General features: G+C 40.3%; 1 protein-coding gene across 21 annotated transcripts in view; it reads right to left on the bottom strand.

Moving 5' to 3' along the window:
- Positions 1-16,537, bottom strand: part of LOC116727030 (ankyrin-3-like) — a 102,641-nt gene that overhangs the window by 7,741 nt on the left and 78,363 nt on the right. For 11 of the 21 annotated variants that reach the window (XM_032574052.1, XM_032574053.1, XM_032574055.1 and 8 more), the window contains 4 exons: positions 10,116-16,301; positions 6,941-7,015; positions 5,040-5,171; positions 4,355-4,498 (listed from right to left, as the gene is read on the bottom strand). In XM_032574052.1, coding sequence (XP_032429943.1) covers positions 4,355-4,498; positions 5,040-5,171; positions 6,941-7,015; positions 10,116-16,301 — 6,537 coding nt within the window. The remainder of the gene's footprint in view (positions 1-4,354; positions 4,499-5,039; positions 5,172-6,940; positions 7,016-10,115; positions 16,302-16,537) is intronic. The other 10 variants (XM_032574063.1, XM_032574065.1, XM_032574064.1 and 7 more) reach the window with 1 other exon arrangement.

The raw sequence follows: 16,537 nt of genomic DNA, 5'->3' as shown, positions 1-16,537 counted from the left end.
AACATTTGTTGTTCTTTCTTTGGTATGGATGATGAAGATTACACAACCTTTCAAAACGTACATAAGAAGTTTGGAAAAAGTGCTAGGTAGTGAATACTATGGAAAGTTTAGAAAGTAAAGAGCCAGTTTCCTAATTAGAACGCCCTGACGAGTTTAATGAATCTGCCATTTAAATGAGAAAACATGCGACTGTTGTTGAGTTTACATGTTCTCTTTCAATAACAGCTTGAGTGTAATCTGTATTTGGGTGTTCTGAACCAGCCTCAGAGCAAACACAACACTATCAAAAATAACGGAGACAGAGAGATATAAAGAAACATCAGAAAATGTAAAAGTAGAACTTAGCAAACTGTATTTAACTTATAATCACATTGTGCCTTGCAAACATAATCGTATCCCTTAAACTTGTGCACATTTGGTTACAACCACAACCTTCAGTGTATTGCTTTAAGATTTTGTGTGACAGATTAACACAAAATTGTAAAACTAAAGTGATGCACATTATTTACATTTGTTAACAAACAGAATATGGCTTTGCAGTAATTAGATTTTACACTGATACTCTTAAATCAAATACACTGCAACAGTCTGGCTTCAGCTAATTCAGGAAAAGAGTCCACTTCTGTGAAACTTACTTTCTGTGTAAATGGAGTGAAGAACAGGAGAGAAATTGCCAAAGAAGAAGTCAGGAGGCTCGTGGTATCTCATACAAATGCACACCACACTTTTCAATTTGTTATTTGTTAAAATAAATAAAAATATATGTACACTTTTTCTCCACCTTACAACTAAGGTCCACTTTGTGTTTACTTATCACATAATTCCCAATACGTTTGAGTAAGGTTTGTGGTTGTAATGCTCAAAGGGTGAAACAATTTTGCAAGGCATTGAATCCTCACCTGAGGTTAGCACTTCAAAGTCAGGTTAGTCTTTTGTAAAAGCACTTATTTATAAGCTCATTTATGGGCGGATTTTGTAAGTAAGATTTATAACTTCTTTTAAGAAAACTAAACTCCAGATTCTTTTAACAACAAAGTAATTTAGGCAGGAAATAGCAAAATAACTGAGAGAGCTCTAAATGTAAATCTCGGGTACTGAACGATCACGTCTGAAGTACGAGGGGATACCAGGGGGAAGGGGAGATGGTGGAGGGGAAGGAGGGCAGAAGATAGGAGAAGAGGATTGGTACATGATGTTACACAACTGTGGAGGTGGAGAGGAGACAAACAGTAAAGCAGGAGAAGGAGAAGGAGGAGAAGCAGGGACAAAAGCAGGTAAAGATGACAAAGTAGGAGAGGAGCGAGAGTTGGAAGGAGGAGACCGACTTTTCAGAGTTGGGCTTAGTATGTGCGGTTGAAGGGAGGAAGAAATTGAGGCCGAGGGTAGAGTTACAGCAGAAGGAGAGAAGTTGGGAGGAAAGAAGAACGCGGAGCAGCTAAAAGGACTTCGAGGAGTGGGAAGAAGTGGAGGGGAGTAAGGCAGGGTGGAGAAATGAGGGAGAACAGGAGCAACAGGTAGGAGGTAAACAGGAGGTGTGGTAGGGGGAGAAGGGAAGGTGAAGACAGAGGACGGAGAAGACAAAAGGCTGATTTTACTGGGATAAGGAGGACAGGAGACGGAGCTTAAAGGCTGACAGGTCTGAGGGTACGGGGGGAGAGTAGGACTGTTAATAACTTTTGGAGCTACATCATTACAAATGCACAAGACACAAGACAAGAAAGACAAGACAACTGTTAGACAGAAATCCGACAAAAAGACAAACAGCATGTAAAAATAAACATGTTAAGCATTGACAATGAAATGAAGAAGTAACTGATTAAGGAGCTGATGGTGTTTAAGCTGCAGAGATGAGGGCTTTGCAGTCACAGGGTTCCTTATAAACTGATAGGCAACAGGAGTCTTAGCAGCAGCTGGAGCTTAATGCTGAACACATCTTGCAAAGAGACTGGTTTTAACATCATCATCTCAATTCAAAGGATAACTTTTAGGAGTTATTTTAATTTGTTTCTTGTTGTTGAAATTTGCGAGAGAAAACTGGTGGGCAACAAAGAGGAAAATCCAAACCACTTTTAGATGCAAAAGGCCTTTTCTACAAAAGCAAAGGGGCTTTATATATGTAAATAACTGGAGTACACTAGCATATTGTGAAGTTGTTCTTGCACAGGTATTTCTAAAGAAAGCAAAGCATAATTGAGGAGGCAATCTATTTCAGCAGTTCTAATTTAAAAAGTGAAACTCAGGCATAAAATAAATTAATTGTATGCAGAGTGACATAGAGAAATTTTGACCTACTGGAAAAAAATCTCCATGTATTGACATTACTTGCATTTAGCTGGGACTCTTCGCATAAATTACCAAATGAACCTTCTGGTATCAATGTTGTTTGCCCACTCTTTTCAATCACACCTTTTCCCTCCACTCAACCGCAAAGAGGGTGAAGGGTTTTGCCCAAGGACACAAACAACGAGAGTGGGCGGACCACCGTTTGCAGGGCGAACTCCTACGCCATCGCCACTATCGGCCACAAAATTATTCAATTTCATATTGTAAGAATCGAAATTTTGAGCTGTCATTAACTTTAAATAAAATTTACAGAAATAAAGAATTTAATTTGCGTAACTAGTCAACATAATATGTTTTACTTTTTGACTTGGATTTCTGAAATAAATTACCTTTTCAATTTAAATCTTGGTTTATCTGTTGACAATGCCATATTTCCAACGGCATGATTAAATTCAGAACGAGCAGCAACACCACTCTTCTTCTTCACTTAGTAAGTTTCTATCTTGGCCAAAATACCAGTAAATAGATCTGTTATGTGTGAGCAACTTAGCAAAGCACCAATCCAGCATTACATTGTGGTTTTACAGATGGCTAAAATTCAGACAATCACAGAGAATAGGGGCAGGAGCAGATGTTTGATCCAGAAGCTGCTATGGTTATTAGAAGTTTCTCATTCATGGGAAGTAGCTGGTTAGTGTTGGCGAGTACTGCCAGGAGGTTTTTCTGTAGACGTTAGTCGCTCTGAAGCAAGAAGAAGAGGAGTAGGAAGAGGAGGAGCAGTAGGGGAGTCTGCTGGTCTCAAAGCAGAGGAAGCTACAGCGGAGTGTAGAGGACGGGAGGCTTGGAGGACACCAGGAGATGGAAGGTACAGTACAGCTAGCAGCAGTGAAAGAAGCAGCGTTATACACATAAAAAAAACCCTGCAGTTTCAACTCATCTATGAGTGTCATCTTAGACTGAGAGAGATCGACACTCCTAGTTGCGTTGAAAAGCTTTCACCAATTTAAAAATTGTTAAAAGTGAATTTTTAACCTTAAAAACGTGGGCAGGCCGCATTGCAAGCAAAGTTACATCCATGCATGCAGTTAATTGTCCTTAATCAGCTGGAAATTGCCTTAACATTTGAAATCATCTTTCTACAAAGATCACACTGCCTCAAGAGAAACACTGATCTTTTATGTTAAGATGACTTCAGGAACCTTGATAAAGCAGAAACAGGATATGAGGTTCATTGCATAATTTTGCTTAAAAATAGCTATTTTTAAATCACTGACAGAATGAAAGTACTGAGCAAATAAAAGCAACATAATACTAAAGACAAGGAAATGTGATGTCAAGCATACAATTCAGTAAAGGAAAGTCAAAAAATGGAACAAAGGGGCAAATTTTTATCAACGTTTTGCAATTATCTTCAGTGGATCCCACAACACCAGAGATTACTGCCACATTTCATTATTTAGTAGGAAAGACAGAAACATAGAGATAGAGAGAGTAAAAAAAAAGACTCGCCATACTGCATGAACGCAAACATGCTGCTCTGAAGAACTTGTTTTTGATGTGCTTTAAAAGTAGATGTGTTGTATCAAAGTTCCAAATATTCACATATATGTAACTAGTGTCCTGCCTCATCTGAGAAATACGCTTCATATGTGTATGCCTTTTTATAAAAACATTAGATTCATCAGATGGGGCAGAGACAGCGATCACTTCCTTCATCATGCTGTTGTGCATTTCCCATGAAAAAAACACACACACAAAAAATCATGCACCGTCTTCACTGGTACAGATTTTTCAACATTCAAAATTGTCCATATTGTCCGTTTTTTTTTTTAAGCTAAAAAGCCTACTTGATAATATAAGACACCTTAGATGTCTTAAAGCTACAGAAAACTACCTCAAATAACCGACTGGAGCCCTAGGTCATTTTAGGCTGGTCCCTAATGGTTTGATCCAGCAGGATTGCTTCAGTATTTATGTGCATCGTTAGGTCTAACTATCTAGCTGAAAGAGGAAGTGAAGAATGAAGGGATAGACTGAGAGGATAGTTCAGCTAGGGTGGGCTACACTTTACCATCGGACTGATCCGGGAATACTGCGTTATCATCGGCAAAGCAGCGTGTGCCTGTTATGTTACCGTAGTCAAATATGGGCCCTTCCAGCAAAGTCACAATATCCAACCGATTGATCTTAGTCAGCACCGCAGTTAAAGCATCCGCTGGAGGGGAGAAAGAGACAGAGAGGGGAATAGATGGGTTATGTTTGTCATGTTTCAATCCACAAATTGTGGTTTTCGTTTGAATTATTGGTTTTCATCTCATTCGCACCTGGAATGAAAATAGATTTGTCTGATTCAACCACATAAAGACAACTCTTGTGACTGAGGAAACTGTTCATGACTCAGTTCAGAGCAAAGCTGCTATGGCTACTGAAAACTCTTAGTTAGCTTAGTGAAGTGCAAATATAAGAAATGGGGGGAGAAAGGATGGGGTCAACCTGCCAGGTTCAATATATTAATAATAAATACATGAAAAATAAATAACCAGATTTTCAAAAATTGTTGATTAACCATTCAAAGGACAAACTCAGTAAAAGGGGGAAAAGTGGCATAAACAAGTTAGCCTATCTGGCTGCCATCTGTCTACTAGTTGCATAAAACTATTAATACAAAGACTGCAGATTGCAGGAAAACTAGGCAGACAGAACTTATAAACCAGCAAATCTAAAGCAAAATGAACTTCACCGCAGTTTTTGCTTACTTGTGGCATTTTTACCATCCCTGTGCACCCATTTCTTTAGAAGCATAAAGCTCTGCGCTGTCAGGGAATTTGGGTTTTCCACTCTGATGAAATTGATTTCTTCCACAGAGAAATTCAACTCCCTGGCCAGCTCTGTAAAAGCAGAAAATGCCAAGAAAGATTATTCAAGGTTAGAAACAAAAAATTAATCTCAACACTAAATCAATTACATAATGTACAATATTTCTGTTTATCAGGATAAAAGAAGTCACAGGAGTCCAAATAGCTGTGCAATGTAAATGTTGATTACAGGACTAATGCTAATGCTAATTAGAACGAAAAGAGATGCCATTTGAATTCTAAACTATATATATATATATATATATATATATATATATATATATATATATATATATATATATATATATATATATATATATATATATATATATATATATACAGTATATATATATATCACCAACTATTTAATGATTCTATGTTCAGACCTAAATCACATTCTTTCTGTTTTAATCTAATTAAACGGCCAAAACAACTCAACTCAACCTAGCAAGGCACAAAGAGGTGCTGCATGCTGTAAATCTGAAACACTGTGTTCTCTGCAGGTCTGTGACAGGAGGAAGCATTAAATATAGATTTTCTACACTGGACAGACAGAAACACCTCGACAACTAAGCTGTGCACACAGTGACAGAGTCCCACCCATCTGCACACGGGCAGGCAGGCGTGCAGCAGTACTGCAGTGCAGGATGCCAGGCTTGGACTGAACTGAACTGCAGAGGCCACACCCTTATTACTGCTCATGAGGAAAATACACAAACTTATGCCATATTTATCTTGTAAATACACTCAGAGTGAAAGTAGCATGATTTATAAGTTAGATTAATATTAATATATCTGCTGTGTAACTGCCCATGCTCCACATGCATGCCTAATATTTTTTAAAAATATTTAAATGTTTTTCTGTCTTTAATGGCCTTTGATGTTAATTTATAAAGACATATTCTGATTTTGATATATTAGTATTTAGTAAGGTGTGGACCTCAGCTGGAAACACTTTTTCAAGAACCACTGCGCACCCATTTTTCCAGGACATGGGCTACATTTGCCAGATTTCTTTAGTGGAACCATCAGAACCATCTGGGAAAATAACTGGATTGTCACACAGGCTTCAACCTCCTCTTCTCAGATCAAAGTAAATTTGCGTTTCACTAAATTTGTGGCTTTCATTAGATAGAAGCAAATCTAATTTAAAAAAAACTATCACGCAACTGAACCTGCAAACTATTGAAATAAATGAACCTTTTGAGGATATTTTAGTTTCTTGCAAGGCATTTGAATGTATGGATGTAGTAACTAAGTAAACACTGATCAATTTTATAAGCAGTAGCTGATAGGAAGCAGTACAGCTTGTCTTGAACCCTGCAAAACATTTCTGGAAACTAATCACATGCAACCCCACAATGATGAGGGGTAGGTCTACCTTACTGCATCACCCCACGCTTATGAAGGATACAGAGCTATATATCATACACATTTTAATGGTATGTGTATGATGTATTTATCTGTCTTCCAAATCCAGTAAACCGATTTGACCCTATATCAACAAAGCTCCATTTCACCAACACCCCAGTATGATGCTCAAGTATGTTACTAAACCTGACTGAAGCTATCTGGTGGCAATGAAGAACCTTCTCAGTTGTCATAATGTTTTGACTAATCAGTGTAAATTCCACTGCAGTGAGTCGTCATCAAAACATTACACTAACTGTCCACTAGATGGCAAAACTGTAACACTTTTAAATCTCCAGTAATGAAGCCTGATCTCAGTTCAGCTGATTCATCGCTCTTGTACTCCAAATTTCTGGATGCAAAGGTAGAAACCGAGATAAATTCAGACTCACCAGTCCAGCTGAGGCCGAGATGGTCAGCTACGATCGCCATGCGGACGTCTGTTCGCTCACAGGGACTCTGTGGGCCTGAGTGATTAAAGCCAGAATAGAAACGATCAGCATAACATAATGATGACAGTCTCCAAATGAGTTGCTTATGGTAAAAAAAAAAGCAAAATGGCTTTCAAAGAGATCATTACCATTTACAGAAGGAAAATGTTTCTTTCTGGAAATGTGAAAGTGAACTCTCGGTTCACTTTCAGCAGGAAAGTGAACCGAGAGTTTACTTTTTCAGACCCCTAAAACATCTAAAAAAATTTGGGAATCTGTGTCTCACTTGTTCTCATATTGTTTTGTGAGAGTGTCAAATATGTTCACTGTCTCAAGTTTCAACTTTTCTGGCCAAACTTTCCTCAAACTTTTCATTTTAGATCCTCATTTGATTTAAAGTTTCCATTTTTATGAAAGCAAGGCTATTTTTGGGAAGAAAAAAAAATCTAACATTCAATTTGAGTAAAAGTGCACTTCACGACTTTTAGATTTTTATTCTTTATAAATGTTAAAAACCATGCATCATTTACCTGTCATTTCACCATTGTGCAACTCCATTTCTGATAGCAATGTAACAAACAATGACTGTGTAGGGGATCTCTGCCTCACTGTTCAGGATCCAGATGTAGATCCATATGCTTTTACTTACCAAATGTAAGTAATAGCAACACAGAACATCAGTCCAATTAAAAGCTTGAGGATGTGTGAGACCAGAAAATGAAATATATATATATATATATATATATAGATAGTATATATATATATATATCACTTTTAGACATAAATGTTTGCTCTTCAATAATATTAGTAATGAAAGTTTTATCACTACAGAGTTTTCTGCCACAACACACAACAAACAGTTAAGCATCAGGCAACATTCCCTCTCACTGATAAAAACAGCTCAGGGCTTCAATTTGGTCATACATGGCAGTTTGCATTTATGAAGCTTCCATTGTGAGCTGATGTATTGTTTTCAAAGTGATTTCAAAAAGGAAACCACAAAATACCATCTAGGAACCAGGCAAACTGATTGGAACATATTAGGAGTGAAAGAGAGCTGTGTCTTCTGGTGAAATGCAAGACTGAAATCACTAGCGGTGCAATGAAACTGGCAAGTGTGCAGTTATCCAATTTAATATGGAATTTGTCCTCCTAATTCTGCCTCTTGAATATATCTGCAAACCACTGGTACTAAAATGGTAGATCAATTCACTTTTTACACCTTCAACATTTTTGTAAAACCAAATCTAAGGAAGTTGATACCTTTAACTCTACATCAAGAGTATGTAATGACAATTCTTAAGAGCCAGTGTCCTGCATGTTTTAGCTCCAACACTAGGGATTTAAATTATTCAATCATGTCCTCAAGTATATGGTCAAGTTCTGCTGGGGCCTGGCAATGAATCGTTATTTCATTCTGATAGGCTGGACTAGAGAACGATCTAAGACATACAGGACTCTTGGTCTAGTGGACTACTGTTGGTCACCTCTGCTCTACAGCTACATCAAACAGCACAGGACACAGATAACAGGAAGGACAGGAAGAAGACAGCTACACTTACGTCACGTTACAGATCACCCACAACAGCTACATGCATCTTTTAGAGAAAGGTAAAGTGCTTAAAGTGTTTAGAAAGAGTTTACAAACTAGTCTCGTTCTCCATCACAGGAGTCGTGTTTGGTTGATCAACCTGACTCCCTTCCTCCATCTGCTCACGCTCCTTCCCTCCATGTGACCGCCTAATCTTCCTCCTGCTTGTCCTCATCCTCTGACTGACATCTCTAGTGGGTGGTGGTGATGTGGTGGTGGAGGTGGGGGTGGAGGTAGAGGTGCAGGAAGAACGGGAACTCCTAGAAGCTATAGATGGTTCTGACAGTGAAGTGTTCCTGGTGGTACTGAGTCTGCAGCTCTCCTTGTCTTCAGTGGGCAAAGTTTTCCCTGCTAACATAGCTTCAGCCTCCTTGGATTTGGTTTTGTTTAAAGATTTGCCTGCTTGACTAATAAGAGAGTTTGTTGTATAGTTCTTTAGGACTACTGCACTGTTTTCATTTTTGCTTTTACCTTTTGATGACCTGTGTGTGTGCTTAGGTTGAATTCTTCCCTCATTAAAATTTTTATTAAGTCTGAGTGTAGGATTGTTTCTGGCCAGTGGATGTTTTTGGGAACTGGTAGGGTTTTTAATGGCTTTCAAAATAGGGATTCGGGATTTAGGAAATAAAGTTTTAAAAGGGTCAAATCGTTCCCAAACTTTATGTTGCATCTTATGTGTCCTGAGAGAAAATTCATGAGCATTTTCTTTTGAAATGCCCATTATTTCATGATGCCTTTGGCTGCATAGTTTGTGGCTAGCCACCCTCAAGGGCAACTTGGATCTAAATATATGGCCTTTGACTCCTTTGGCTTCTGTTTTTGCTATTGCTACATTAAAAAGAGTCTCATCTTTCCCATAGTGTTCCCCTAACTGGCTTAAAGAGGTTTCTGTCCCACTGACTTCCTGCAGTGTAGGTCTTGCAGAGGACAACAAATTGGACATGATGCTGACAGCTTGAGAAATACCTAAATAGGAGTCAGGGATAGTGCTACTGGTATTGCTGCTCAATGTTTGCAGATTGCTAGTCTGTTGTGAAGGTGCTGAAGGACAATCGGTGCTTTGGTAACAAGTCTTTTCATCTTCTGGGTTCTGTTTAGGTCTGTCTGAACAAATATTGCCGTCAGAATAGTAATCCATGACAAATGGCGGTTTCCTCAAAGAGTTATGTGCTACATTTAATGTATTAAAATGAATGTAATCTGCATAGTCTGGTATAGCACAATAACATCTATCTGCAGTGGTTCCTGAAACATCATCACTACTCCAATTAAAAGTGCTTGTATATTTAGAAGTGCTATTTGAAGCATCAGATGATGCAAGCTTTAAACCTGCTTTAAAAGTAGAGAATTTTGGTTCGGTGTTGGAAGCTGACTCTTTGCATGTGCTGTAACCAGACACATTGGATATCTCTACAGTCATTGTCTGAATGGAGACTTGAGGGACTGGTAAGGTATACTGAGAATTAAACTCATTACTGCATTGTGAGGAGGCATCTTTTTCAAAGTCCCTGACCCTGTACTTGCCTGCTGAGTAGTAATGCTCACCAATCTGAAAAAACTGGAGCCTCTCCTCCACCATGTCCCTCTTGCTCATGTCAATCGCACCACTGCGTGTCATCTCAAACATCTTCCCTTCATGGAAGGGGAATGGGTTTGGTTCACTCGGTGTGCTATCCTCCGTTGGAGTTTGAGCAGGTGTAGTTTCTGCTGTCGTAGCCTGAGACTGGTCTTCAACAGCTAGTCCATAAGGCTTTGGCTCCCCATTGTTTCCCCTTGTTCCCCCCATGTCAACAATTTCTCCTTCACCACTTTTACTGGGCCATGGATCAAAGTCCAGCCCCTTAGTGGCAACAGTCTTAAAAGGCGAACTGAACTCCTCTTCTAATTTGTAACTAAAGTAAGAGTCTGAAAATTCTTCTTTCTCTGAGGGTTCCTGGGTTTTAGCTCCATCTTTACTAACGCCATCAGACTCTCCATTACACGTGGAGGTATCTTTTTTCAAAATGTCTTTCTGGCATTCCTCAGGGGTCTTCTCCTCCTCAATAACTTCCAGTTTGGTCTGGGGAAAAGAACGATCGGAAGACCTAAATGTGTCTGTTGCCCATACATCTCTACGACTGTCTGGAAGTCCAAAAAGCCGTAAATCAGCCTGCTCACACAGGCCATCATCCTCATCTTGAAGCTCATAGCCATCGAGAGAGTCTATCTCTGTGGCATCTGTGTCATGAGAAAACTCAGCTGTTGTGGCTATTGAGCAGTCTGTTATTGACTGGTCATTTCCATTTTGTTCACAGTCATTATCCTCCCCTTTACCATTGGAACCTTTGGAACCATTGGTGGAGCCATTCGAACCATTGGTCCCACCAGGTTCTTTGTTGCCATTTTTGTCATGTCTTTTAGACTTAGACGTTTTCTCTTTCTCTTTTTTCTTTTCCTCTTCTTCAAGAACATTGGAGGTCATTTTTTTACAAGGAATTGGCTGGAAGATTGACTCATCATCTTCTTCAGCATTTGACTGACTGTCATCTGTGCTAGGGGGCACTGGAGTAGGGGGTTGTATACGTATAACTGGTTCGGTCAGATGCTTGTCATGATCTTCTTGTAAGTTCACTTCCATCATTTCTGTCTCAGTCTCTGAAGAGGCACAAGAGCCCTTTCTCTCTGTATCTGAAATTTCTGAAGCTGAATCCAAAGGGGGAGGAGGAGGAAACTCAATATATGCAATACCCTTGTCTTTTGACACTTCTTGTTGCTCCCGGTCTTTAATATCACCATGAATATTGTTGATGGTTTCTTCTTTTTTAAAATTATCAGGTAATTCCAGCTGATTGTCATTCATTTTTGTTTTTTCTTTATTAGCATTAGCAAGGTCTGCCTGGGCATCGTGAACACTATTTTTGCTTTCTATTGTTGCCTTTTTAAATGAGAAAACTGTGTTTCCTTGACCATCTTCCTCTGAGTCCTCAGATACCTCCATGATAGGGCTTGGCTTGCCTGAAATGAATTCCATAAAGCCATCAGGAGTTTTGCACGTGAGGTCATAGCTGACTTCTTCAGAGCTGGGGGTTTCTGGTGTAAGAGGGCTTTTCCCTGAGCTGTCTATGAAAGAAACTTGCTCTAATGTATCATCTTCTGGGCTTATGGGACTAATTGCAGAGCTTGATTTCTGTTTTACTGTGTACAGTGCTCCCTTAGCCTCCCTCTCTGCCTGTCTGCCAACCTGGACATAAACAGGCAATGTTTTGATGCCTTTGAAGTTCTCTTTGGTTGTTACAACTGGAGGAGCTATTACTTTCTCCAGTATTTCTCTGGGGCTGGGAAGATTATTGGAGTTGGAATCTTTTGGTGAATTGTCAAGAATCTCAAAGGTTAAATCTGTTTTTGCTGGGCCTGTCTCTGGGCTTTTAGGTTTAGATAGTGTAGGTATCTGTGAGGGCTTTGTTGTTGTTTGTTTCTTAGTAAGGTTGTTATCTAAACAGGGGGTTGTGGTTCTTACAGGAATCTGGGATTCTGTCTTTTTTCTAAGGTTTTTGTTTATTGGTTCCTCTGAATCCTTTTGGGGCAGTTCAGGTTTTACATCTTTAGTAGATGACACACTTTTAGTGGTTTGCTGGTATTTTTTAGCATCATTGTCAAAAACAACAGACATTCTAGCAGTGTAGCTTTTATTACTTTCCTTAATTTCCTGGGTCACACTAAACTGATTATCTTTACCTTTAGGGGCTACTTTATCAGTCTTAGTTTCACAAATGTCACGAGGGGGCTCAATTAAGTTTTTGTTTGGAAGCTTGTCTGCTTTGGGAATTTTAGATGTGGGTATTGGGTCAGGCTTGCTATTTGCTTTGTCTTTCTCATTCTTTTCTTGGACATTTTCTTCTGATGGTTCAGATACTTTTGAGGATTTTCCTCCAGAGCCAAACTGGTAAACAGGTAGTTTGCTTTCCTGTAGTTTCTTTACTGATGGTTTTGGTTGTACCGGTGGAGGAATTTTAGTAGGACTGGACTGACTTTGACTGACCTTCTGAGCAGCGGATTCAAACTTCATCCTCACTGCACTGACCTTTGATGTTGAAGTGACATGAGCTGGAGAAGAGGGTTCAGACACACAGGTCTTTAATTCTTGTTTGATTTTATCTTGAGTAGTACAAGAGTTGACACTTTTCTGAGGACTGCTTGGTAAGCTAGAGCTTTTCTTTTCTACTACTGGAGAGCTGCTAACAAATTTACCAACTGAAGGTTCCTTAAGTTTGGTTTTACTAAACAACTCATCCCCTGCTTTAGGTTTCTGTTGTGTTTTTTCTGGGCTGCTGCAGGTAGAGTTAGGCCAGGATCTAGGCTCCTTCAATCGTCTAACTGGCTTTTTCTCCGGAGACTGTAGCTCATCGTTAAGCTTCTCTGTTTTATCACGGAAAAACTGAGATACCTCACTGAGTTTTTCTTCAGCCTCCTTCACTGTTTGATCTACTCGATCTTCATAAAGTAGTTTGTCCCTACTTCTATCATGTTTGTCTTCAGTAAATCTCATCCAAACCGCATGTTTTGGACTGCCTGGTTCTGTTGAGTAATGGAGCACTGTCACCTTGTCAAACTGAGAAGGTTCATCTTTGTGCAGGAATTTGCCTGATTTAGAGGACCCATCTTTCGATGACTTAGAAACAAACTCTCTTTTTGGGCTTCCTTTGCCTTGATTTGTGCCCTCAAACCTACCACTCTCCTCAGGAGCTAGGTGGCGATTTTTGTCTGCAGTCGTTGTAGAATCCTCTGTGTCTGAATAAGACTGCAATGATGTTTCAATTTTTTCGGAGAGAAGCATTTTCTCAGCAAACTTATATGATTCTCCTCGAACTTCAGATAATTCATCATCACAATATTCTATGGAGTGTTGGCTTAATAGTTTTAGAGCTTTATATGAATCATCTCCTATGAGTTGGGCAGAACTTGGACGACTGTCCTCTTCTTGTGACACTGGAGTGTTAACACGAGATGTTTCTAGGAAGGAGGGCAAAGATTCTTCAACATTAAGCTCCTCTTCTTCCTGTTGGGCCTCATCATAATCAGTAAGCTCCTTTATTCCACGGTCACTTTTGTAGACATAAAGCTCAGGGTGTTTCTTTGTTTCTCTGATAATAACCTCAGTTGGGTCTGTTGTGCTGTGGCCCTTTTCAATATGAACTTCAATTATCCTCTCAACTTTGGGTTTGGATTTAATGTCTCGTTCTAGAAACCTTGGGGTGAGTTCATCACCTTTGACAGACTCTTGGCTAGCTTTGTGTTCAAAGAGGCCTGCCAGTTCTTTAGATGGGTCTCGTCCTGACTGAAAAGCTTTCATAATGTCTCTGACTGACATGGCTTCCTCTATCATTTCTGCGCCATCAGTCAGTTGAGGCTTGTGATACACCATACGGGTTGTGGTAGTGATATGGGTTTCCTCTTTAAGACACATGCTTGTGTTCATTAAGGCATCATCTTCTGGTATTTTCATCTGTAAAGCTTTTGATGATGAACTTTCTGGCTCTAAAAGAGGTAAAGCAGATGCAGCTTCCTCCATGACTCCAGGCTCAGAAAGATCGTCTGGCTGCTCATAGCTCCTGATGTGGACAACCTCAGTTCTGGTCTCAGTTACACAAGGGGGGATTGGGGAATCTGTAAATAAAGGTTTGGGGCCTGTGCTTTCTGCACTTTGAGGAGCAGAAGGCGTCTTTTCACTTCTCGTCTCAAACCCGCTGTCTGAGAGGGGACTTTTATCTTGCTCATGAGACAGCTCCTCGGGAGATTCCAAGATTGTGTCTGACCCTTGGTATGACTCAGCAAGCTTGCTTAAATCCTTCTCTGAGGGAGATCTGATCATGCCTGAAACTGGAGGAGGCATTTTGAGTTTGTGCTCTTGTATGGTCATGGATGGTTTGAGCACTCGTTTTTGTTTCTCCTCCCCATCTTTTTTCACCTCATCCTCATACTCACTTTTCAACTGTGCCATTTTCGACAGAGAACTTGCACCAATGTCATTTGTTAAGTAATCTACCACTTTACTTAATTCTAACTCTCTGCTTGGCAACGACTGGTGCTTAAAAAGAGTGTTTTCATCAAATGGAGAGTAACAGTCTCGGAGAGCACTTCGTTGTGCCTCCTCGATCTCATCTCTGGAAAATTCCTGCCATTCCTCTTCTGAACTTGTCTCATTACCTGAAATTGTCTTATCTTCAGTCATGATATCCTTTTGTAGTATCTCACTGACTTTGACTAAATCTTTTTTGACTTTCTCAACTAGTGTGTGTGGTTCTTGATCTTCTAACTTAGACTCTTTAGGTGTGCCAGTGTTTGATGTTTGTACAGTCTTAGCGGCCATTTGTGTGTCTGTCTGGAGAATAGCCGTCATTCTAATTAAATCCTGTTTCATATCTGCTACGTCTTTGAGTATCTCCTGATTGGAGGTTGCAGTTGGATGGATGATTGGTGGTGTTATAAATGGAGGAGATTTTAATTGTGATTTCAGTTTTGTTCCAGTAACACATGAAGGGAAAGTTGAAGAAGAGGTGGATGAGGTACGAGGAGAATCAGGCAGTGCCATTTTGAGAGACCCAGGCCCTGGTTTTACAGGGGTGTCAGGGAGGACATTGACAAGTGAATAAACAGGGACAGTCATTGTATTTGAGGAGACAGCTGGACTTGGGCTGGCAGATGCAGATCTTAGAGAACCATAAGCAGAGGTTGCTGTTGCAGATCTGCGCGAAGATGACAATGACCTAAGCGTGCCATACCCTGAGACTGAGTATGAGTCTAAAGCTTCATTTATGGCTGCACTGACACCAGATGTTGCTGCCTGGGTGGTGGCTTGGATCCTCTCCTGAAGACTGTTGCTTCTCTCTGAGAGAAGACGTGAAGTAGGCGAGGATGGGGTAGAGGAGGACGATGGGTATTTAACAGGTGAGACTGATCCGTTCATCATGGAAAATTCTGAGGAAGCAATGGTTGTCTGACCGGTTGAGGACATGGACGACATGGATGTCCTCCCTCCTCGGGATGTGACTGTTGAGTCAACAGACGTCTTTAGAGATGAGAGACTGGAGATGCTTTTAACAGGAGAAAGGTTGGTGACTTCTGAAGCAGCTGTTGTCACAAGGGCAGATTTAAAAGGTAGATTGGAACTGTAGCGGTTGTACAGGGATTTCGGTGCTGTGACAGAAGCAGTAGCAGCTGATGACCTCTCAGATAAAGAAGCATTTGGTACTGAAGAATGGAGAGGGGTCCTTGATGCATAAGCCAGAGCAAGATTTTTAATTGATGCAGGATCTGTGGCAGGTTTACTTCCAGATGTTGCAAGGATGGCAGACCCGTGAATGGGGTATGGTCCCTGCTGGACAACAGTTTTAATTGGTGAAGGCACATTCCTATAAGACCTGATGGGGGATGATGGTACGTCGCTGATCGATTTAACTGGGGATGACAAGGCGGGTGCTGGGGGTGAAACACCCAAGGTTGCTCTTATAGTTGTGGGACATGCAGGTGAAGGTGTTGAGAGGGGCCAGGCAGATTTTAATGGAGAACTAGCTGGTGAGCCTGCCGGTGGATCGGCAGAGGCGAGGAGACCCCCCACTCCGATGGGCCTTGTTTGGCCAGGGACGGTAATAGGAGCAGTCGACCATGGTGGGTAAGGTCTGGTTGGAAAGACAGGTTTGTGAGGGTGACCAGAAGGCAGTGTTCTTGTTGCTGCACTTCGTTCAACTGCTGTTTCTTCAGGTGAATTTAGAGAAAAATGATAACAAACGGGATGGTGTAGAAAATAATCAACAGAATGGAAAAGAGCAGAAAGAAAAGAGATATATGTTGGGGAAGAAAAAAATAAGAGGGAAAAAAAGACAACACCAGAGGAGGAAGAGTTGGTCAGTGAGACTGTTGTAGTAATAGGAAGGGATAAACTGCAGTTTTTAATTGCTGAGTAAGACATTTAAGAAACGACTAAAAATGGA

The sequence above is a fragment of the Xiphophorus hellerii genome, chromosome 10, assembly GCF_003331165.1.
Source record: "Xiphophorus hellerii strain 12219 chromosome 10, Xiphophorus_hellerii-4.1, whole genome shotgun sequence".
NCBI lineage: Eukaryota > Metazoa > Chordata > Actinopteri > Cyprinodontiformes > Poeciliidae > Xiphophorus > Xiphophorus hellerii.
Note: the sequence above shows the minus strand (reverse complement) of the source record. Positions and strands in the feature narration are given on the sequence as shown.